Source organism: Hipposideros armiger, unplaced genomic scaffold, assembly GCF_001890085.2.
Source record: "Hipposideros armiger isolate ML-2016 unplaced genomic scaffold, ASM189008v1 scaffold_39, whole genome shotgun sequence".
Lineage (NCBI taxonomy): Eukaryota > Metazoa > Chordata > Mammalia > Chiroptera > Hipposideridae > Hipposideros > Hipposideros armiger.
This window is the reverse complement of record NW_017731389.1, coordinates 2,240,791-2,263,800: the sequence shown is the minus strand read 5'-3', so window position 1 is coordinate 2,263,800 and position 23,010 is coordinate 2,240,791. Positions and strand designations below refer to the sequence as shown.

The 23,010-nt window shown below is 39.5% G+C and overlaps 1 protein-coding gene across 2 annotated transcripts in view; it reads left to right on the top strand.

Moving 5' to 3' along the window:
• The window catches only part of ARID5B (AT-rich interaction domain 5B), a 183,353-nt gene that overhangs the window by 138,280 nt on the left and 22,063 nt on the right, over nucleotides 1-23,010 (top strand). For both annotated transcript variants that reach the window (XM_019638412.1, XM_019638413.1), the window contains 4 exons: nucleotides 687-799; nucleotides 7,579-7,783; nucleotides 9,723-9,775; nucleotides 19,113-19,210. In XM_019638412.1, coding sequence (XP_019493957.1) covers nucleotides 687-799; nucleotides 7,579-7,783; nucleotides 9,723-9,775; nucleotides 19,113-19,210 — 469 coding nt within the window. The remainder of the gene's footprint in view (nucleotides 1-686; nucleotides 800-7,578; nucleotides 7,784-9,722; nucleotides 9,776-19,112; nucleotides 19,211-23,010) is intronic.

Below are 23,010 nucleotides of genomic sequence, written 5' to 3'. Positions count from 1 at the left end.
TATATATATATATATATATATATATATATATATATATGAAAATATAAAGAAAGCGTGCTGATTTAAATGTATCTGCCATTCATATTTGAAACATGCTGGTTGCGATATTATTAGCAATTACACATAATAATATTTTTCAGATTGTTATCATGAATGCCTCTTTCGATAGCTTTCTCTCTCTCTCTCTCTCTCTCTCTCTAATTTTTATTATAATTTGAGAACATGCTCATGTCTCCACGAGAGATGTTTTCAAACATTCCATTACTGTGATACTATAATGGGCTTACATATCACTTAGGTTTCTGAAAACAAGCTGCAAAACAGAAAACAAAGAATAATCTTGGAGCTTGGCTCAGGGGCTGTCTTTCAGCCCAGTATGTTGTGCGTCCTTTCTAACAATGGGGAAATGTATTTTTCCTTATCATCTGTCAGCTAAGGGCTTCATTTGATTTATATGAATTCAATATGTCAAAGTGTAATAGAGCAGCTTTAAGAAAGATGTACAGAGTGTATGGTCTTTCAAGATGCCATCCTTCAGAGAGAGAAGCATAAAATGAGGGCTGGATACCCCAGATGTGTACATTTCTCTGCACACGCCGTGGGGAGCACTGTAGGAAGAGTCTCTTTCTCATAAGGAAACCCATGCCAATGAAAATGTTTATCAATTGTTTTCCATTTGTTTTCAGCGCCAAATCTTAAAGGGAGACCACGCAAAAAGAAATCATGCCCACAGAGAAGAGATTCATTCAGCGCTGCAAAAGATCCCAACAACAATTCTGATGGCAAAGCCATTGCCAAGGTACAGTCGTTCACACCACGGTGTTCATTTGGCTGCATTTGAAAATTATCCTCTTTCTCTTTAGCGCTCTGTTCTTGTGTCGTAGTAGCAGTTTTCAATTCCAAATCTGACTTTGGTATTTACAGCTCTCTGTTCCTGCCTTCTCCCCTCCCCTGGGTGGGGAAAGAGGGGGAGGTGGGGCGGGAGTGTAAGCAATTTGATTAGTCAACAGAAAGACTTCCCACCTCCCAGTTTGGCCTGTTGGGTAAAGGACAGATGATTAAGCGCCCACGTCATTGAGGCTGAGATTTCATAGTAGGTGACACAATGACATAGTTTTTACTCTGCTTGTATCAAAAATAGACCAGCTGAACCATCCTCTTTCTGAATGTATTCGGCTAAATATGTTTCAGAGATTAATAGAGGATGAAATTAGAAAGGGCTAGAATTAATCTCTTTAGTGATGTTTTTCTTTTTCAATATCACCTCTAATTTACCTTAGGGTAAAATTAAAGACACATAGCAAAATATTTACATGTATACCTATACCCATATATACATTTATATATTTTATAAGATCTTTCTTAATGCAGAATGAAGGTCCAAATTCTAGACTAATTGTTTAGGATCCTGATCCCTGTTGCCTAAGCGTTTTTTGGATTCTTGGACAAGCATGCTTGAAACGTCCCTTTGTATTTTTAGATTTATCTTTTTTACTTTCGTGAGCTTGGATCAGCTTTCCACAGTTCCGTTTATGGGTGTCTGCGATTAGGTATTGTTTCTGCGCCAAAGGCACAGTAGCCCCTTTAGGACCTGAATTGAAGACCAGATTTCAACTGATACCATGTTTCCAGATCCAAGGACTAAATGTATGATGAAAGTGGGGATGTTTTGATTATTGGTCAATTTGGAAGATTCTGATGTAGAAAAACATGAATTCGGTTCTGTGTTGAAAAACCTACTAGTTTTCTGCCATGCGCTCTGCACCTTCTCCCAGTGTAATGAAGCAAATCCTAGACATTCATATTCTATAAATCTTATCTTCAAGGATGATTGTTTCATCAGGAAGTTCTGAGGACTTTTTGGTTAGGATTTCTTCATGCTTCCCAAATTGCAAAAGTTTAAAAAGTGATCATCCAGTAGAAATGTGTATTTTCTGACTAAAAACAAATCTGTCTTCCCTTCAAGTTATTTTTGTTCTGTTCATTTAACCGTCTGCAAAGTGAGTCCACCTGGATACCAAGTATGACATTTTCTAGTAATTTGGACATCTTGAGCCTAGGACTACCGCTTTAGGGCTTTGGGTTCCATGGTCTTAAAGGATGTCAGCAGGAACAGTTTATTCCTTATGATGTGGTTTGCAAGACACTGAAGAATGGAACAAGGTTTTAGGATTGTAACATTCAGCAATGCTTGTACTGCCAATGTCTTGTGTTGGCATCCTGCCCTATACCTTTAAGGTGACATCATGTGTTTATCCCAGCATGTTCTGTACCTGAGCCTAGTACGATGAAGCTCCTTTTCACATCATTTGGAGTCAGTACCAACGTATGCCTCTGGGAGTTTTTGAAAACTCATACAATTGACATGAATGCACAACACCGCCAATCTCTCTCCATGGAAGGCAGCTCTGGACTCACACTAGGATCCACAAAACAGAAGAGAACAGGAACCTGTTTTGTATTTGATGGTCACTGAAGTATTTTTAAGAGGGATAGTGGTCAAGCCTGGATTTTTTTTTTTTTTTTAGCTGGGCCGTCCTGCCACCTGTTGGTAGCTCAGCGGCTGCTCAGCTCGGGCTGGGAGTCGAACCCTGGATTTTTTTTTTTTTTAAGATTTTATTGGGGAGTTGGGGGAGGGGAACAGCGCTGGGGAATCGGGGGAAGGGGAACAGACAAGTTGCTGTCGTTTTTTTCTTCAGTCTAGTTGTGGAGGATTTTGCTTCACTGGCCCAAGCTGGCACCATCATTGAGCTCTTCCCGGGTGAGGCAGATCAGTCGCCGGTCTCTGGATGGCTGCTCACTGTGGCTGCTGGCTGCTCATACTGGCTGCTGGTTACACACGGTAGCTTATGGCAGCCCACTGCAGCAGGGGACTGCAGCCTACACCGTTGCCGGCAACTCAAGGCAGCCCAGCTTCAGATTGAGCTGTTGTTCAGCATCTTAGCTGTAGAGGGCAGTGTCACTGGCCCTCGTATGTGGGATCCGAACCGGGGCCCTCTGGCATCCCAAGCCAGTTCTTAACCAACGCGCCTCTCGGCCGGCCCAACCCTGGATTTTATTAAGTGACCTTTTTCACCCTACCTCCCATCAGTGCAGCCATTTAGAATCTTTACGAGGAGGATTATCCTTCCATCGCTGGTTTCAGTGGTGAATGTATGGATGTCCTGCTGTAGCCAGCTCTCAGGCACTGGTTTAAATGCCCAGCTCTTCTTGGAGTCTTGGATTTATGGTCCTGCCTTGGTTGCCTCCATTGGGTCATGCAGGACCACTTCTTGTGGAAGAGAGAGACTTGTAGGTATAAAGTATGGCGGGCCTATCTGTTGGCACCCACAGATTGAAGTAAAATCCCTACAGAATGAACAAGCCACACCGGGGGCCAGGACAACCATGGAAAAGTCATTTGAATCATAAAGTGATCTTTTCTCACAAAATGCTGCAGTAGAGATCATAAGCCTGTGACCATCTATCTGATCATTTACTGAACTGGGAACAACATTTCAGGCAACGGTTAGTTTGGCTTTATGACCAAGAGCTGTTTGACTGTTATTTACAAAAGTTTCTCAAACAGACCATTTCTAACTACAAATAAGTACCAGCCGCCACACAGCAGAGCTCTTAGAGTGAGAATCCACTAGGTTTCTTGAGTGCATGACTAGGAAAGCAAGGCGAGTAATTTGCCTGTCACCATCGAAAGGTTATACTTTCTCAATGTGAACATGAAAACTAGCTTTACAAGACTAAGAATTTCATGGCTTTCCAAAGGCTGCAAAAGTTGCCTAGGGAAGAGGCTGTCAGTTCTCTGAAGATGTCTTGAAAGTGTGCAACTCAGATCCTGCTGTTTGCCTTGGGATCATCTTACAGCAGTCAATCTGGAGCCCAAGCCCATTCATGTGGTGATCTATACGAGATAAATCTTCTCAGTTGAGGTCTGTAAGGGAAGGCCTCCGCTGATAGAAGGCAAATGACTTTTCACATCCTGTAAACATTTCCCAAAGGCCAGAAGTGTATAACAGGTGGTTTGTATTCTAAAAGGAACATGAAAAAGGAAACCATGGTGTGCAGTATGGTCTTTCATTTAAATCACAAACATACTTTCAATTTCACAAATGTGATATCTTCATGATTTTCAGTATTTTTCATCCCATTTGGTTCTCAGAACTACCCTCATGGTTTATCCTTTCCACTTTTTTTGAGGAAGATCATGAGGCTCTCCTAGCAAGTTAGTTGACCAAATCGAAATTACTCTAGTTTATGTCCTGCTGGTTCAGCACATCTTGCTGCCCCAGTTGAAAGCTGGATTACTTATAACTCAATCCAGTGAAAGGATGTGGTTAATATCAAATAGGTGGTGGTTCATTGAAAATGTTACATGTGGATTCTTTAATTAGCTCTTACTCAATCACTTTGGAAACCCCAATGCTCTTCATGATCTCAACAAATATAAGGCATTCAGGTCCGGAAAAACAGATGTAGTAATTAACTGTTACCATCACAAAGTTAGGCTTTCTTGAGGTCAACATGAAGACTAGTTCCCATTAATTTCCGTCGGTGAAAATACTGAGAATGTTTTGGGTAAATGTGCAAAAAATGTAGAAAGGAACTTGGCGTGGTTCTACCCAGAAACAGGATAATACCCTAAAGCAGCGGTTCTCAACCTTCCTAATGCCGCGACTCCTTAATATAGTTCCTCATGTTGTGGTGACCCCCAACCATAAAATTATTTTCGTTGCTACTCTATAACTGTAATTTTGCTACTGTTATGAATCGTAATGTAAATATCTTTTTGTTTTCCGATGGTCTTAGGCAACCCCTGTGAAAGGGTCGTTCGACCCCCAAAGGGGTCGCGACCCACAGGTTGAGAACCGCTGCCCTAAAGGGTCATTTATGTTAACTTGTTAACTGAAGAAATATATGGGGAGATAGTCCAAGAAAAGAAACCACTATTCACTCCTTAGGAAGAACCAGGCCTCCCAGGAGAAACCTGGTGGGAAGCCTGCTGAGGTTCACTATGGAGTTCAGAGGTGGCAGTCTGGCTTCACCTGGAGCCTTTTCTATAAACCAGGGAGTCTGAGTGACTTTGGGCCTGATTTATGCATCCTCTCGGCACTTTCCTTCTGTTTCTGGGTAGTTTCGGCACAGGCGAGGCTGACGGTTAGGCAATTATCTAAATGCTGGGGGACAAATCTCATATTCCCTGAACAATGGCATTCCTTACCTAATAATATAAATAAATGGCCTATTGTCACTCAGCCTGTTTTTCATGCAAGCCTCACATCTACACCTGTTTGTACAAGATTGGGGTTGGGAGTGAGAGAGACCTGAGTTCTAAACCAAGAGTTCTGCCTCGCACTAGCCAAATGACAAAATATATAACCTTGCTGAACTTCTGTGACTGTAATATGAGGCTAAATACCTGTCTTTTATGATTCTAATGCACATCAAGTAAACTATGTGAAGCCCACAACACTATCTCTAGCTCATTGTAGGTGCTCAGTTCATACTGGTTTCCTTCCCTTTGCTCAAAAGGAGGAGGAATGGAGCTCTTTTACACTCTGAAAACCAGGATAAATCACATTTCTTAGCTGTAGGTTTCATTAAACTGAGTATAGATATACTTTTTAATTGGCAGTGTGTTTTGACTACCAATTTAATATTTTTATGAGTGTCAGTAGTGCATAGTGTTTAAAATCACAAGTCCTGTAGTGAAACTACCTGGGTTCAAACTCCAAGCTCGACACATACTAACTTGGACATGATCGTGTGATTATGGACATGCTACTCATCCTCTCTGTACCTCTGTTTCCTCTAATACAAGAATAACAACTTGCCTCATGAGAGTTGTGAGCATAAAATGAGAAAATGCCTAAAAAGTGCTTAAATAGAGCCTGGCAACGCAAAAAAGGTTGGGGACAGTACAGATTAAAACTGGAGTGATTTTATGAGTTCAAAACACCATGAAGTGATAGATTTTTATCAGAACTTTAGACTCAACAATCTAAAATTTGGTAGTGAAAAATGATGACAACATAAAGTTTCACAGGATGTTCACCTTACTATAATGTTACAATGTACTAAAGTTTGAAAATTCTATAAGTAAAAATTCTACATGGAAAAAAAATGTTTTAATACCATTTCTACAGCCCCTTAAAAATTAAAACCTTATCTAGAGGCCCAGTGGAATGAGCTGTGCAGGAAGTTTTATTTTTAACTGGACCAGTCTAAAGATATTAAACTAGCATGTTCACTTGAGAGACTAAGCAATAAAGAAAAAAAAAACCCTTAAAAAAGATCATTCCCTTTTCCTAAATAAGCATAACCTTTTATTCTTAGTGCTTGGGAAGGTGAGTCTGAAGGGAAAGAAAAAGAAGGGTCAAAACTCTGAAATGGAAAATGTTGAAAGTGTGGGACATTTTTATTCATATTTCCCCAGCACTTGCCCTCTTCTCCCCGATGTTAGATATGGAGATGTAAAGAATATTAGAATGTACACATTCCCCATGGGCACACTTGAACTCCAAGTCTGACCCTTTGTACTTCCCCCTTTACAATTAAAATAGCTCAGAAACTTAGTGTTATATTTAACAACCATCAAAGGCCTCTTGTAGAACATGGCAGTGAGGAGGGAACATTAGGTTAGCCGCTCAGTATGCCAAGTTCTATATTCGCCTCGAGTGTGGAAGGAAGAACATCTGGAGCAGTCACCGCCATTTCTTTTTTAATTATGGAGCTTTCCACTTGCCCTTCTTGGGTTTCTAGCGGACCTCTACTCTTTCCTTTGTGGCAAGATCGCATCTTCTATTCAATTCTCAGAGCTGACTGAAAAGCAAGACACCCTCCTTATAGAGTGGGATCCTCTGTTTCCTACTGAGGGTGGATCCACCTTCACCTTCCGGGGACAGACAGCAGAGCCTTTGCTGATGTCCCTGATGCCACCATCTGCTGGCATCGACATGGTTGTCCACGTCGCTGGAAAGACTAGAAACATGATAAGTTTCCTAGGAAGAAATAAACTTGCCTTTCATTTTGATACAAAGTGTGAAATATAGGACTATCTAAGAGGGCAGGGTTTGCTCAATGACATTAACAGACAGTGCCCCTAAGGAAAATAAAGTGTATAAAGAAAGAGGCAGGAGAAAGGTCCCACCAGATGTAAAACAGTTTCTGGTTTCACATCAACCTACTTCTAAGGACCCTAAAAGAGCTTCCTTAGTTTGGCATAGTTTGGCAAACTATGGTCCACTAGCCACCTGTTTTTTATAAATAAAGTTTTATTGAGACACAACCACACTCACTTGTTTACATAGTATCTGTGACGACTTTCACACAGAGTTGAATAGTTGCAACAGAGACTATAACGGCCCCAAAGTCAACAATATTTGCTATCTGGCCCTTCACAGAAATTTACCATCCCCTGGTCTAAGACAATTCATATTCAGTGATGCCTCTAAAAAGCTATTTCAGAGCGAAGGTAATTTATTAGTTCACCCTTCCCACTCAATGAAAGGTGCCACTAGTGCTGTCTTTGTAAGCATTCCAAGGCTGTGCTTTATTTGATGTGGCATTTTTCCCCTTTTCCAGGTGAAATGTGAGGCCAGGTCTGCCTTGACCAAGCCGAAGAATAACCATAATAACTGTAAAAAAGCCTCAAATGAAGAAAAACCAAAGGTTGCCATTGGTGAAGAGTGCAGGGCGGATGAGCAGGCCTTCCTGGTGGCGCTTTATAAATACATGAAAGAAAGGAAGACGCCAATAGAACGAATACCTTATTTAGGTTTCAAACAGAGTAAGTATACTTGTTTTCATTTTTGAAATATTAAAGCTGCTCAGATTCTTTGAATAGGAAAAAAATATTTTTGACTCAGGATTATGTTGAAACCCTAATCTGGGGATGATGATCTCTGTTTATACTAAATCTACAAATCATTCAAGCCAGGAATTTTTTTTTTCCCTGCCTCTTTCCGCTACATTGTTCCCTTCTGGGGCAGTGAGATATTTATAGTCTTGAATCCACTGATTATGACTGGAAATAGACATGCTGAAAGTTTCTCATTTTCTGTTTTGTCAATCTTGAGTGTCTGTAATGCCTTTCTTCTGAGATAATAATATGACGTAGCTTTATCAGGCACAGATGTTGCCTGTGAAAAGACAGCTTTTAAAAGGAGGATATTTAAAGGTGGACTAAATAACAACAAAGAGAAAACATATTTTCTAAGCCCCAAATTTGTTAAGAGATAACAAAAACCTGATAACTTCAAAGGAAACAAGAAATACACAAATTTGAACCAAGGGCCCAATTTTGAATTACTTTGACATGTACATTTAAGCATCTTCATGTTATGTTTAAATAGAACAGGGAACTCAGAGCTGAGCAGAATTCCATATAAAAAGAGAAGAAACCCAGATCCCATCCTGATTTCACAAATGAATATATATTTTGCCTCTGTCTGGATTTTGTGGCACACAAAGCATGAGCCCCTGGCTTGAAGTAGTATTTTCTCCAAACATATCTTCCTAGATTAAAGCCATGTGTCATTTTGATGAAGAATGTCAAACCTGCATGTTTTACATAACAATTTACATACCTAATAGCAATTGGCACTGATTGCAAGAGAACACTTGCAGCCATTATAAACTTATATAACTACGAATGATTACAATGTTTGTCTGAAAACTGGTTGCTGGAAATAGAAGTAAAATTAATGTACTATGAACAGCTTTGTTGCATTATGCATTGGTTCAGATTAAATCAAGGCTGAGGCAGGGCTCTTGATAGCTTTGAAATAGTGCAAGGTTCAATGAGGCTTTTCAAACGTGTTTGTGTCAAAGAGTCTTTAAAAAAAATTTTTTTTTAAATTTTATTCTTCATTTCTCTTACCAAGGAATTACTTGATGTTCAATTTTCCCCTCTTGTAAAAGAATCCAATCCATAGCAGTCCCATTCCATGGTATTTGGTACAAATGAACAGGGTTGCTGGCAATTTGGCCTAGTTGTTTAACAGCATAAACATATGCAAACTCTGTAAAGAGAAATCTGTTTTTTTAAAAAATATTTTTGCAACATCACACAGGCAAGTTAGGGGACTAAGTGGACTCATGACTCAATTCCTCTGTGATCAAGTATCTTCCTTCCCTTTGATCTGTTGTATCACTGCTGCCTCAAGGGTGAAATATTTGTTTTCCTACTCATTGCAAGGCACCACATGTTAGTGAAATACGATAGGAGCTTTTAATACAGTGCTGCCATCAGACATTCTGTTAAAAAGATAGTCATGTATTAAAGTGGCTGTTACTTATTGATTATGGAGAGTTCTTATCTGAAGGAAGCATATATTACCATTTAATCAATGGCTTCTTTCTGAGGGTTGAACAAGACCAACCCCGATTTTGAAAATCTTAATTTTCCCAAGGACACTGTAACTTAGCTTCTCTTGGTCTGCTGATGGCAACAGGACAAAAACTGTGTTGTCCTTTATCCTAAAAGTAGAACCATTTCCGTATTTGTGACTGTTTCTTAAGAAATATTTTAAGTGGTAATAATATATCCTGTTTTTGAATGCCCTTTGGCAAATTGTTTCCTAAGAACTTAGCTCTCTGGGGTACGTTAGCGTTTCTTTTTTTTCTCTTTCTCATTGAAAAACAAAACAAACAAAATGTTTTAATTGACATTTCTTGGAAATATGTTAATGCAATGCTTATCTAAATACTTATTGTCCCTCTAACAGTTAACCTTTGGACTATGTTTCAAGCTGCTCAAAAACTGGGAGGATATGAAACAGTAAGTGTTTAAGCAACTTAAATGAAATAATTTTGCAATCTAACTCCCCCAACCCCTTTGACCAAAATGGAGAAAATGCAAAAGCAAACCATCATTGACTGCCTTTTCAAATGGCTCTGCACTTTTGGGGGTTTATTGGGCCACTTTTGGAAAGAGTCCCAATTAGTTCCAGGTTTGGCAAAACTGTAAACTTGTCGTAAAAACTACAAGTGGAAAACATATGTAACTCTCCCCTGTCAGGGAAATTAGTTGGGTCTGTAATTTTTTCCCATGTTGAGAAAGGGCTATTATTGTACAACAAGCCAAGATTGCATAAAAGAAATTTCCCTTGGCAACATACCTGACATCTGTTCATGTCTAATATGGGAAATGTATTAAAGGCTTTCAAAAGTAATCAGTATTGGCCATTAAGGAATAAAATGCAGTAGAATCTCCTCTCATTCTAGGGCAAAGAAGCTTTATTAGACAAGGGTCAGTGCTGCATAAACAGGAAGTTATCAAACTTATTCAGAACAGGCCCTGACACTCTTTATCAGCTAATTCTAACTGACAGGAATGGGTTATTTTTAGCCCACAGGAAAATTTGATGGCCACGGATTTTTACAGCATGTATTTTGAACCAAATAAAGTGTTAGAGCAACAAACTTAGATTAAAATCTTGAAAGAAAAAGAAAGAGTTGCATTAATGTAGCACACAAAGATGACATCTGTAGTAAAATCAATTGACATAGGGAGATGTCGTCATTGGAAATAGTTTTTCCTTCACACAATGATCAGATTAAGTTGTGCAGTTTCTTCTGCAATTGAATAAGAAATTGTTTTTTCTTTCCTTACAAAGCAACCTGGGATATCTCTGTTCATAGGAAAATGACAGTGAGAGACCCAAAGTCAAGAAAATGAAATTCATTTTCATCCAAACATAATAACTAGTGCTTCTGGCCAGATATAGCAGATTGTTTCACAAACTAATATAATGGTTTGATGTCAGGGGCTTGGGACGAGAAAAGACGGCAAGCATTATATGATTCAGATAATCTGGTGTTTACTGTAGAGATATCTGCTGTGAATTCTGACTAAAAAACCTTTGATGTGAGTACATGTGCATGTAATATGTTTATTTAATATATGGACTATACATATATGTTTATAAGGGAATGTAATACTGATATGAACTACCTGTAAAGTCTGCACTTCATAGACATGAATTTACTTTAAATATTTGTTTTATCAAGTGCCCTATGTAAAAATAAATCATTAATTTTTCACTTGGTTGGATCTGTTGATGGGACAAAGAGATTGACTTCTTGCCACTTTGGCTCATAGTTTTGCAAAAGCTTGAGCTAGTTATAGTTTTCATCCATTTGAAAAAAATGGTAACTCATAATTTTAGGGGTCAACCCTATTGTCTAGACTTTTAAGTCTAACTTTTAATGTTAAGAATAGGAATACACGTTTTTATGAACTGTGACTGCAGATAAGTTACATGAAACTGCACAATATTATGAAATGTCTTTTTAAATCCAGGAACTTGTTATTCACTGATAAGGAGAATGCCAGCAAATTTTACAGAATCAGTTTTTCCTGTGTTTGTATCTTCTGTATCTTCACGAGGTTTTTTTTGCCCCATGTAACAGCAAGTTTGTATAGAAAGTAAAAAAAAAAAACTTTTGATAAGTTTCAGGACATTTGCAATAGTCTTTGAACAAATAGTACTTATTTTTTTGTTGAATGAATGAATGAATGAATGAATGAATGACCACGCAGTTAGTAAATCACCTAATCACTTGTTTACTGAGTGTCATATGTGTACAATGTATTATGTTGGACACTGGGAGATGCAAAAATACCTAGGCCAGTGGTTCCAATTGTTTATCATCCTGGAAAGGCGGGCGTTATAAGACAAGGTGGAAAAAGATCAGTACCCTGTTCAGGTAAAGTACTTCCTCCTTTAGAGATAAGGAGAGACAGACTTATGGCTCTGATGCCATTTGAGCAGAATTTTGGAGAATGGATGGAATTTAGACATGAAAAATCATGGCCTTCCAGGAATAGAAAATCCAATGGGGAAATAAAATGTGGAGGCAGAATAAAGTTGGGCGTAGAGAGATTGAGTAATTTAAAGTAGAGTGACTAAGAGGCTGGGACAAATGACCATGAAGGGAAGTCCAGAGAGAAGGATGGAACCAATTGAGAAAAGACCTTGGATGCTGGTCCCTAGATTTCTTTAGTCAGCAGAGGGGAGCAGGGAGCCCATGGAAGATGGATAACAAGCGAAGTCGTTAGGCTTTGCCCCTTACTCTGCCTTCACTGTGTGCGTAGGTGGAGTGAAGTAGCGAGAGGGTGTGATGGAGGAATATGAACGACCAGAAGGGCATCTGCCTTTTGTCTGGTTATGAGCTTCATGTCTCTGCAGCCACAAGAGAACTGGCAAGCCCTGGGGCTACCCTTTTCCCTAATCCTTCTCCACTCGCCCTTCAGCTCCCCCATGGTTCATTGGGTCCCTGCCTTTCTTCACAGCACCCCCAATTTTGACATTCATTTCAGACAGTTGAATCTACATAGCTGTCATTCTATAAAATCTACATGTGGGGCCATAAACCAGATAAGGTCAATTAGTGGGATTTCTCCCTTCTCTCTCTCCCTCCCTCCCTTCCTTCCTCTTTTAAAAAATGCCTCATACTACCTGTTGGTTCTGCAGGCACTTAGTAAGTTTGCCACTCCCATTCTACACTTAAGCTTTTGAACCTCCTGAGTACAAAATACATTTTTCTCTCGGTCTGCTTGGCTAATAGAACTGTGAGATGTTCAGTGAGGATTCAGTTTTGAAGTCAGTCCAGGAAAATGTACGAATAATCTCCAAAGTCTGGGGACTTAAACTGTCATCACAGTGTTACTAGGGGACACTTATCTGTGAGATTATCTGATACCAGAACTAGTGTAGACTTGTCATTTAGAGCTCAAAAGAGATCTTAGAATCTTCTAGATCGCCAGTTCCCAACGGCTACTCAACAGTTGGGGCTCAAATCTTCAATGGGGAACTTTAAAGTATAAGAGTTGCCTAAGCCTCCACACTGAAATATTAACTCTGTGGTGGGACATGGGCCTAAGAACCTGAGAATCCTTTCTTTTTTTCTTTTTTAAGCTGCCCAGGCAATGCTAATTCAAAGCTAATGATAGCAATGATTATTAACACTTAGCCGACTGGTCCTCATGGGTCATCACTTCAAAATGTGGCTCCCATTTAAGTCAAGTATCAAAGATTAGAATATTATCTTCATGCTGTTACTAAATAAACATGTCAGCATATTAACATTTTGTTGGCTCAAAAACAGCACAGAGTTTCCAATGAGTGTTTTTCCATTTGGTAAGGTGATGATCTAAATTGCGACTCTAAGGGAAAGTGTACCACCCTAACATTTCATTTTTTTATGAATTGACCTTTGTGTAGAAAAAGATCCTTGGCCATGCTTCAGTCCATGCCTTCATTTTACAAGTGAGGAAACTGAGGCATGAGGTGATATGAGTTTGCATGGGGGTCCTCATGGCGTTCTTCAGATTCTGACCTACTGAGAATTTGGTGCACAGTTGTTTCAACCTTGATCACACCCCTGGAAGGAAAGATTCATAACTGATCATTCTTTGTGCCTCCCATTCCCAGCAGCCTCTTATGTATGTAGAATGCTTTCTATATATGTTCGGTGATGTTTTGGAAAAAGGATCTAATAACCTGCCTTCGTTGGTAGCATCTTTCAGTCAGTCCTTTGTACCTTATGTGATCCTTAGACGGTAAACTATCACTAACTGAGACTTTATCTGATTCTTGAGGAAAATGTGTGAATGCGGGAGATGGGTCAAGGAGTCTGAATGATGTAAATATTCAGTAATAGTAAAAAATGTAACGTTTAAAATTTGTAGACATATCGCTTCTGCTGTTAACTTGTGATTAGATAAAGACATCTTTCTGGAATTCTTTCTGGTTATAAAAAGAGGCCATCTTAATTGGTTTGTTTTTGTTTGTGGTTATAAACTATTTCAGACCTTCTGGTTTGAATTGTGGATTATGGATTATTTCATTTCAGTTCTTTACAACCCTCAAATTGAATTAAAAAAAGAAAGAGGAGCAAAAGTTTCATTTTAAGCCTTTATAGCATTCAACTAATGGCTATATTCAGTTCTCTTGGCCTCCTCTGCCGTTGCTGGAAATGTATATTGTGTCTCTGCGGCCTTAGGTTTAGAAATCATAAATGTATTGAATGGATTTGATTTCCTAAAAAACAATATCCTGGCATTTTGATTAGTTGGCAATGAGAACCCTTCCTATGTAGTCATGGATCCAACTTTTCCTTCTAAACATTTTAGAGTGTGGGCACCTGCAATTGAAGAAGCATAACTGGATAAAGTTTTGCCTGCACTTCAGTCTCTGGTGAAGCAATCAAAGCTCACAAAGTAGCTTGAGGTGTTACCAGGGTGCAGCATGTTGAGGATGGTTTGCTAATGTGATTTCTATTGGGCTAACCATTTCATGTTGTGCCAGGGGCCCTATCTGGAGAGCAGGTAGTAGAATAGGGAAATGGGTCTTGAATCAACTTGACCCTAGGGGCAGAAGATCATGCAAGTGGTGCCCTCTAAGAATGTTGCTAGCAGCCTATCTCTTTCCATGGGCGAGACGGCTATTATTTCGCATCTGGAAGAAGAAGTCACTTGTCTTCTTGCTGGAAGGATTACACTTTGACATCATCTCAAGACATCCGCTGAATCTAATGCTCGTTCTCTGGACAGACAAAAGCCTCTTGCTTAACTCAAAATTCTCAAGGCCAAAGATGATGTCATGTAGTTTTCAAAAGCTCCAGTTCCTGGAGTACTACCAGGAAAAAAAGTCATCTTCCTTGAATTCAGTCCGCCCTCAAGGTGCCCTGAGAAAGAGGCTATTTCTCTGAGCAGCCTGGGCAGCACTGCTTGCAGGGAAACTCTCCTTTTGACTGTGTATTTCCGACACATTCTTACGCCATGGAAATACTAAAATCCCAAAAGACTTCTAATTGCTGTTTCCTCACCAGGCCACAAAAATCCCATGATTATTTCATTCCTGCAACCTCAAAGGTAGTGAAATCCAGTCTCTAAGACCGTATCTTGGGTTAAAACGGTTTTCTAATTACTTTAAGTGACAGGATATTTTCATCAAATAAAATTGTGGAAGGGACAATTCCTTTCCCACGTACTGGATCGATTTTTTTTGGCAGGGGTGGGCGTTGTGGAGTTACTTTCAGGTCACTTTCACAACACCACCTGAGTTCTAAAGCACAGTTTGAAAACCACTCTATTTATAAGCACTGAAAACTTTATGAACATAAAAGGTGAAGAGCGCTTTTCGCAGAGTTTCTTGGGTCTTACCACACTAGGGAACGAAGTAACTGTCAAGTATCTTCAAAGTGAGATTAAGTCTCACAGGCACTTAGATTGGTTTATTTTACTTGGGTGTGGTCTGCTCAGTTTTTCATTTAGCTTTATGGTTAATCATATGGGGTTGTGCTTCCTGCTATATTATGAACCATTGAACGCTGTAACATCTCTTTTTTTTTCATGGTATCTCCCCACCCTCAACTCTCCATCCTCCCCCTGGCATCTCCATGCCTCAGTACTTGGCACAGTGCCCTAAAATGGGAAGCAGTAGAAGATGGGTTGATGTCACGAATCCCTCATCTAAGTGAGGACTTTGAAGGAGATGACAGGGGAAGCACAATCCAAGAGAAATAGCTGCCTGGATGAATTTGGCCATTTTCTTTAGGAAACAACGAGGCAGAATTTCTTTGTATTCTTAAAAGCCTAAAACAAATAGAAGGCCAGGTGGAAACATGAACATGACCAGGAGGCCTGAAACTTAAGGAGCGAGTTGATCAAACCAATACCTTGGCTCCATCAAGCTTTGCAGCTGATTGGGGTTGGGGGTTAGATATCAGGAGGCTGACCTTGGTTCTACCCTCAATGGAGTTTAAAGCTAATATGCATCCAGAGAGGACATTGGATAATAAAACAAAACCCTAAGCAAATGCATAGTTAGACACGATGAAAGCATATTGATACAGCAGGCAGATTTATACAGATGGGAAAATGATGCCCAGAAGCTGGTCCCGGAGAAGTCCTCAGGTCCTTTCCTCTCTCCTTATAGGCTCTGAGACCCATTACAAATTTGGACGACAGAAGGATTTTGACATTTCTTGCTTTAGAACCCTTAGTCAGCATTTGAATTAAGTGCACCTAAGCCCAAAAACTAGAGATGTGTACCCAGGAGAACTGTGTACTTAAAGCAGTTGGAAAGAGCACATTTTATGACTTTCCTATGGAAAGAAAATACCTCAAAATGGCCTGACTTATCCAGGCTGCCCCAGTGGAAGCTCAGTACATAGAGAGACCACTTCCTTGAAGGCCCAGACCTTGTCTTCACTCTAGATGAGTCCTCACTGCTAAAACTGCATTTAAAGAGCAGGATCTGCAAACAGGGGTCTAACACCGACCCCTAGCCAGCTGCATATGGCTTATTAACACCAAGGGGTGCTTGATGCTGGCTTCCTGCTGCCACAATTTCAATCCTAGTGTGAGGAAGATTTTTTTTTTCTTTTGATCATTCATTATTTATTCTTAAAGAACTTTTGTCAACTCTGTGATAAGCAAGTGTTTAACAGTGCATCCCCTAGTCTAGGTGGTAGGATGTAGGAGGGAAACACGGTCAGTTTCCACACGTTAAATATCCCTGTTAGCAGTGGTCTCTTCTTTACAATTTCCACAATCTGTATTATTTTGTTTCTCTGTCTGGTCAGTTGTTTATTGTTGGTATCCCCCACAAGGATGCAGTCATGTTGGGTGTTGGGCCTGATTGTCCTTGGCACATCTCAGCTGTTAGTACAGCACTGAACAGGTGGGAGATGTTCAACAAATGGTGAATGAATGGATGAGTGAATGGATGGATTCAGATATAATTGGGACTTATCCGTGACTCAGTGGTGAAAGTAATAACAAAACCTCTGTTCTAACTAGAGAAACAAGTAGTCAGCAGATAAAAAACCAGAGTTTTACTTTCTGCTTTAAGAGAGTGAGATCTAAAAGACTATTAACCAAACCCAGCTAACCTCACAGCTACTTGCCCGCTGGTTAGAGACCCAAAGCTCAGTGTTGAGAGCTTGTAGCAGAAGGTGTGCTTCCCACACTCCTCTGCCTCCTTTGAAGCAAAAGGCCATTATTGTTCTGTATGATCACCCTGCTACATGCATAAGCGATTCATCAGTTCATTCTGATGTGGAGGCTGCTTTGTTGTAGTGGGAAAAGGTCTGCTCTTGGGACCATAAGACGTAGATATGAATTCTGGCTTGCCATTCTGCTGCTGTGTGCCCTTGGGCAAGTCGTGCAGCCTCTCTGAGTCTCCCTTCTGTGTATGAGATTCTTATAATCTGCCTCACAGGTTGATGGGAGGATTAAATGAGATCATGGATGTGAAAACTCTTTATAAAATATGAAGTACGATGCACACCAGAGATACAAGAATGACAAGAGTGATGGTTTCTTCTGAAGTGATTGCAGGGAAATAACTGGCTGTTTTCTGCCCTGCTGGGCTCCCCAGGGCCCATATACTTCATCTGAGGGAAGGGAGTATGGAGGTTTATTTCAAGGGGCCTTGGTATCCTAAGGGCTTTGAGGAATAATGTAGACTCTTGGGAGGGGATCCTGTTACCTCTTTCTTGATATACAGGCCTCACATAGGTCAGCCTAAAATTGTATTATTCAAAAGGCTGGGGGGAGATTGTAATTAAATATAAAATAATTACCAAAATATGTATTTTGAATATTTTGAATGGGGTTTGAAACCATTTATTATAATCAAAACCAAGCTAAAAGAAAGGAGGATTTTAGTTTTAGTTATACCTGCTAGTATGTGTAAGAGGTGGCCCTGTCTAGCGAGAACTCTTGAAACAGATTGGTTCAAGAATGCTTCATGGGAAGTTGAACAATGCAGAAGTCACATTGTCTAGAGGTCCTAGTTGGGCCTGTTGAGAAGTGTTTATGGAAATCAAGGGGTTCTTTTTATTTGAAATTGAAAAGGTACCATTTACCTTATAATATTTAACTACCTTTCCCCTCCTCCTTAGATTACAATTTCAGAGATTACAAACTGAGATTTTGTTCCCCTGGTCTATTCACATAGTCCCTAAGTGAACTCCATGGGCAGCTCTGCAGGTAGTTTTCAGAAGAAGCTTCCTGTTCTGATTGTATTAAACACCCCTGGCACCTCTGCCATGCACTGTCCCCTGCACATTCCAATAACAGAGTTTTCCTGTAACCGTGTTTAGAAATGTTCACAAGGACCTCAGAACTAGTTTCAAGGAAACATTGGACTTGCTCAGATGTAGTAAATGATGGGGTTTCCCCCAGTTAATCATGTGCAGCATCATGCGTCTGTTATTTTGTAAAATCTTAATTTACGTGCAAAAATAAAATTAAAGAATAAAATAAAACAAGACCAATGGGAAGCCGTTCGGCATATTACAAGCTGTTTGTTTTTATTCACCTAACTCAGTAATATACATAGCTTGCATTTTGACTTTGGAATATGTTCATTTTAATAGGATTTGATCAATATCTCATTTTCCTGACCTAAGTGAGTAAAAATAAATAGCTTGCAACATGTACAGTTTTAGATTTTGATTTTGTTTTGGTGGTTAGAGGAGCTGTCATAAAAATACAGCCTGAAATGACTATAAATTTCATAAACCAATTTGATCAGTTTAATTAGTTTTGTTGTAATTTTATTTTATTTTTTAAGTAGGCAATACATCACATAGTTTAAAAATCAGAAGATACAAAAGCATGTTTGGCAAAAAGTCTCTCTTAACTTATGTACTTGGCCACCCATTTTCACACCATTCAAGCAACCAAGGTTAATTCTGATTCATTCAAATTGATGTACTAAGATATAGTTTAGCAAAAACTTACTTTATTTTGATGCTTAATCACATGACACAAAGGAACTGAATATGAGTTTGGGACTTTGAAGGGAGGGTGGGACAAATAACTACATAAATATCCAGAGAGATGCCTTAGATAAAAATGCACTAAGGGTGACAAAATATAAATCCAAAAGCAGAATTCCATTTTTATTGTAAAGGAAAGCACTGAAAGTGAGATCTCACTCTAAAACCATCAGTCTCCTCACATACTCATTTAAGGACTTCTCAGTTTCGGGTTCCCAGAACAGACTGTTCTCTTCTGATTGTTGCATATGTATTGAATCCTGGCACTGCGAATCTCTTATGATGCAAGATTGAATTTCCCATTGCCATTTTTTCAGATAACAGCCCGCCGTCAGTGGAAACACATTTATGATGAATTAGGCGGTAATCCTGGGAGCACCAGCGCCGCCACTTGTACCCGCAGACATTACGAAAGGTAAAACAACAACAGATATCTTTTTTTGGGAAGTCCTTGCTGAATTGAAAGTGTGTTAATTGGAAGAAGCTTCTGGTCAAGGAGAAGACCAGGGGATAATAATCTAAAGGACCTTTTAAGGGAAACAAAAAAAATATCCCTCTGGCATATTACTTGGCATACTGCCTTGTGATTTCTAGGGGACGTGGAGTTTTCTGGTGACTGGGGCTAAAATTCAATGTTTTTAGTTTGCTTTTATCCTGGGACCACCTTGCTTGACAATACCATTTTGTTTTTCCCCATAAGCCTAAGATTACTCCATGTGTTCTCTGTTGGTTCATTTACTATGAGAACCTTCAGATTCTGGAAAACATAGGTCTGCAGTGTTGCTATGAGGTTGCCATTTGAATGTGTTAACATTGAAATGTATTAACATTGTTATGTATTAACATTGCAAAGTAAGCATTTCTTTAATAAGAAAATTGGCCCCAGATAAGATCGGTTGTTTTTTCCCATCTTGGTGTTTTTCTTCTACGGCGATGCTTTTGACCCAGGAAATCCTTTCTTGCCAATCTCAGTGTGGTTTAGTTTTCTAACAATTTCAGCTTCTCTCAGAAAGTGATGATAATGCAAACAAGAAGTAATGCCAAATTAGACTACTTTGAGGGTTATCGCCACAGGAAAATTTCCCCCTTGCATTAGGACTACATTACCCACAACACTGAAGGCAAGTTAGCAAATTCACGCGTTATCCTTGCTCTGTGCTTCAAGTCCATATTTATTTAGTTTAGGTCACACCAGCTTCCTTCTCAATGGCATTTCCCTTCTGAAATGTTGACTGACTCAGCTCCCTGGTTTCAAATTCAGTTGGTGAGATCCAAGTAAAGGGGTGAGTGAGTGTGTGTGTGTGTGTGTGTGTGTGTGTGTGTGTGTGTGTTTTAATAACAGCCATGGATGAAATGATGCAAGACACATTCAGATGAACAAACAGGCCAGTTAGCTTGCTAGTTTAGAAAGTAAAACACAGCTGATAAATTTGATGGTTGCTCTTCACATAGTGACTATTCCAACTTCAACCCAGATGTATAACACCCACCTTTGGATCATACAAAAGCATCTTCAGATAATGTCATCTAACACATCAACTCTTAGTCATATTTATTTTGAGTTGGATTATATCTTTATCTGTGTTACATTTAACACAGATCCTCTTTTAGTATAGCCTATTTAATGAAGCTTAGACTGATTTTGTAGGTATAATTACAGTAAACTGAGTTGGGTTTAGTACCTTATGAAAAAGTCCCACAAAGCATTCCCAAGAGATTGCCAGTGTTAAAATCCAGAAGGATTTTTAAAAATTGGTAACAGGAATTCAAATTATTTCTCTTCATAGTGTTGTTTTCAATGTAATACATCAATTTCTTAAGTGTGTGATTTCTCTCAGTATTTATGACAAAAGCGCACATTCTCACTGTGCATAACAGGTATACCACGGAAGTTCTAGTCCAGAAAAGCCTGGTATCTCAAGTGAGTGTTTTGTAAATAGTGTCCAAATTACCATAGTCAACTTGTTTTTGACTTATGATTTAAGGCTTTTAATCAGAACATTTTTGTTAAAAACATTGTATTTTCAAATAACTTCTATTCTGATAGTAAACGTCCCTTACCTCCATGTGTAAATGTCCCCAACACCAGAACTAACAAACTTAAAGGACCAGATAGCAATTAAAGTTTGAAAAAGGAGTGTATGTCAGCTATTAGCTAGTTCACCCAGTTAAAGAATGAAAGAGTAATCAAATGTATTACAAAGCATCCCATAGTAAAAAAAAAAAAAGACAAATAGATAAGGATTGGAAAGGAAAAAGGATTGGATCTAATAGGGGTGTGTGTGTGTGTGTGTGTGTGTGTGTGTGTGTGTGTGTGTGTTTACTTTACTCAAGCAGTTGTCTGGATAAAATAATCTCAGTCTTAAATGTAAAAGGCAAGATCTATTCTTTTGAAGACTGTGTACTTTGTTTCATGGTTTACTTCTTCATGGAATAGCAGAATCCCAAATGCCTTCAATCAGCCGAATTGGAAAATTCTAGTAGAGATACCTCAAATTGTAGCACCTAACAAACATTATTAAAGATTTTTAAAAGTTTTCTTTCTCTCCTCATTCTTGGCAGTAGAATATATTTCATACAGGTTTGGTTTCTCACTGGGTTATATTTTCTGAAAAGCTATGTCTTTGAACTTGAATTATGAATTTGTTTGGTCAGTGTGTACCAGGCAGGATCCAGTAAGGAAAACAAACCGCACTAGGTATTCAACAAATATAATTTACTATTGGAATTGCTTTAGCAAGTATTGGTGTAAAACATTACATTACTGTGAAGGTAACAGCGACAGCTTCCCCAGAGCTGGAAGAACAGAGAAAAGAGATTAGGGTATTGCCACCTAGAAGTTCAGAGGGTGGGCCTCATAGAGCTGATGTTCAGATCCCGCCCACCCCAGGGAGAGACACTCAACCTGTGCTGGTACTTCAGGAGCTCAGAGGAGGAGGTCTGTGGAGCTGAGTTCAGACCTTGGAGGTAGTACCCACTGGCTGGTGTGCTAGACCTCAGAGAAAAATGCCACAACACTATCCTGGGATTATTGAAAGAAGCTAGAGGCTGGAACCACCTGCTGCTGCTGTGTTAATGTTGGGTTTGCACTGAAATGATCAAGCAAAATAAGACGAAAAAGGTCCCTTCTCCCTTCCATTGGCCTGGTAAGACCCCATTTGCAGAACCCCAAAAAGAAGAGAGCTGACAAAAAGAGACATGTAATTTGCAGAGCCGCATCCCGGCATCACCAAACAGCACAGAAGGGTGGATTTGAAATTGAGGGACAGTAGTCCAACTGGCAAGTGGGACCCCCAACATGGAAATCCCTGTGCAGAACTTGAAGCCTAAGTTAGAGCACAGCTGTCCCTGGGTGATGGGCTAGGTCCTTAACACTTCCTTGGCATTTTCTTTTGCCATCTAGGCCCTTCCCGCATTGTTGTGATCAGATACAGAGTGTCTTGAATAGTAAGTAAGTAATAAGTGCCAAAATTTGCAGATAATTGAATTTAAAAAATAAAATTGGACTCTACTTAAAATAACACCATTCTCACTCACTTGAAGCTATCATGACTTCAAAGGAGTCACCCATACTTCTGTGTGTTGTGGTGGTAGAAAAGTGTAGTAACTACTGCTCTCAACGTCTTACTTCTGTTTAATGGTTCTGCCAGAGAAGGGCAGAGGATGCTCTGATGTGTTCCGGGACCTGAAACAGCTCTTCTTTGGTAAAAAAAAAAAAAAAAAAAAAAAGCTGAAGTTCTTGGCTAAAACTATACTTGGTGATTATGGCAGATTTCATTCATTCTCGCTCGTTACAAGCTATGCTAACACAATTAAAACAGAGATGATAGATTGGTGAAGGGCCACCATTTTCAAGAATGTTCAAGGAGATAGAAAGGGTCAGAATGTGTGGGCAAACATCTAGTCTGGATATGTTCTTGGGAAAATTTTTTTTCAAGGATTTTACTGGGGAACAGTGTGTTTTTCCAGGACCAAATAGCTTCAAGTCAAGTAGTTGTCTTCAATCTAGTTGTGGAGGGCGCAGCTCCATGGCCCATGCGGGGATCAAATCAGCAACCTTGGTATTATGAGCACTGCGCTCTAACCACCTGAGCTAACCGGCTGCCCCCTCTTGGGAATTTTTAAAGCCTTCCAAATAAGATCAGAGCCACCGGAGTTCCTCCTGTGCTGCTGATTCCTTGGGTCTCTCATTCTTTTCGTTCTAGTATAGAGACT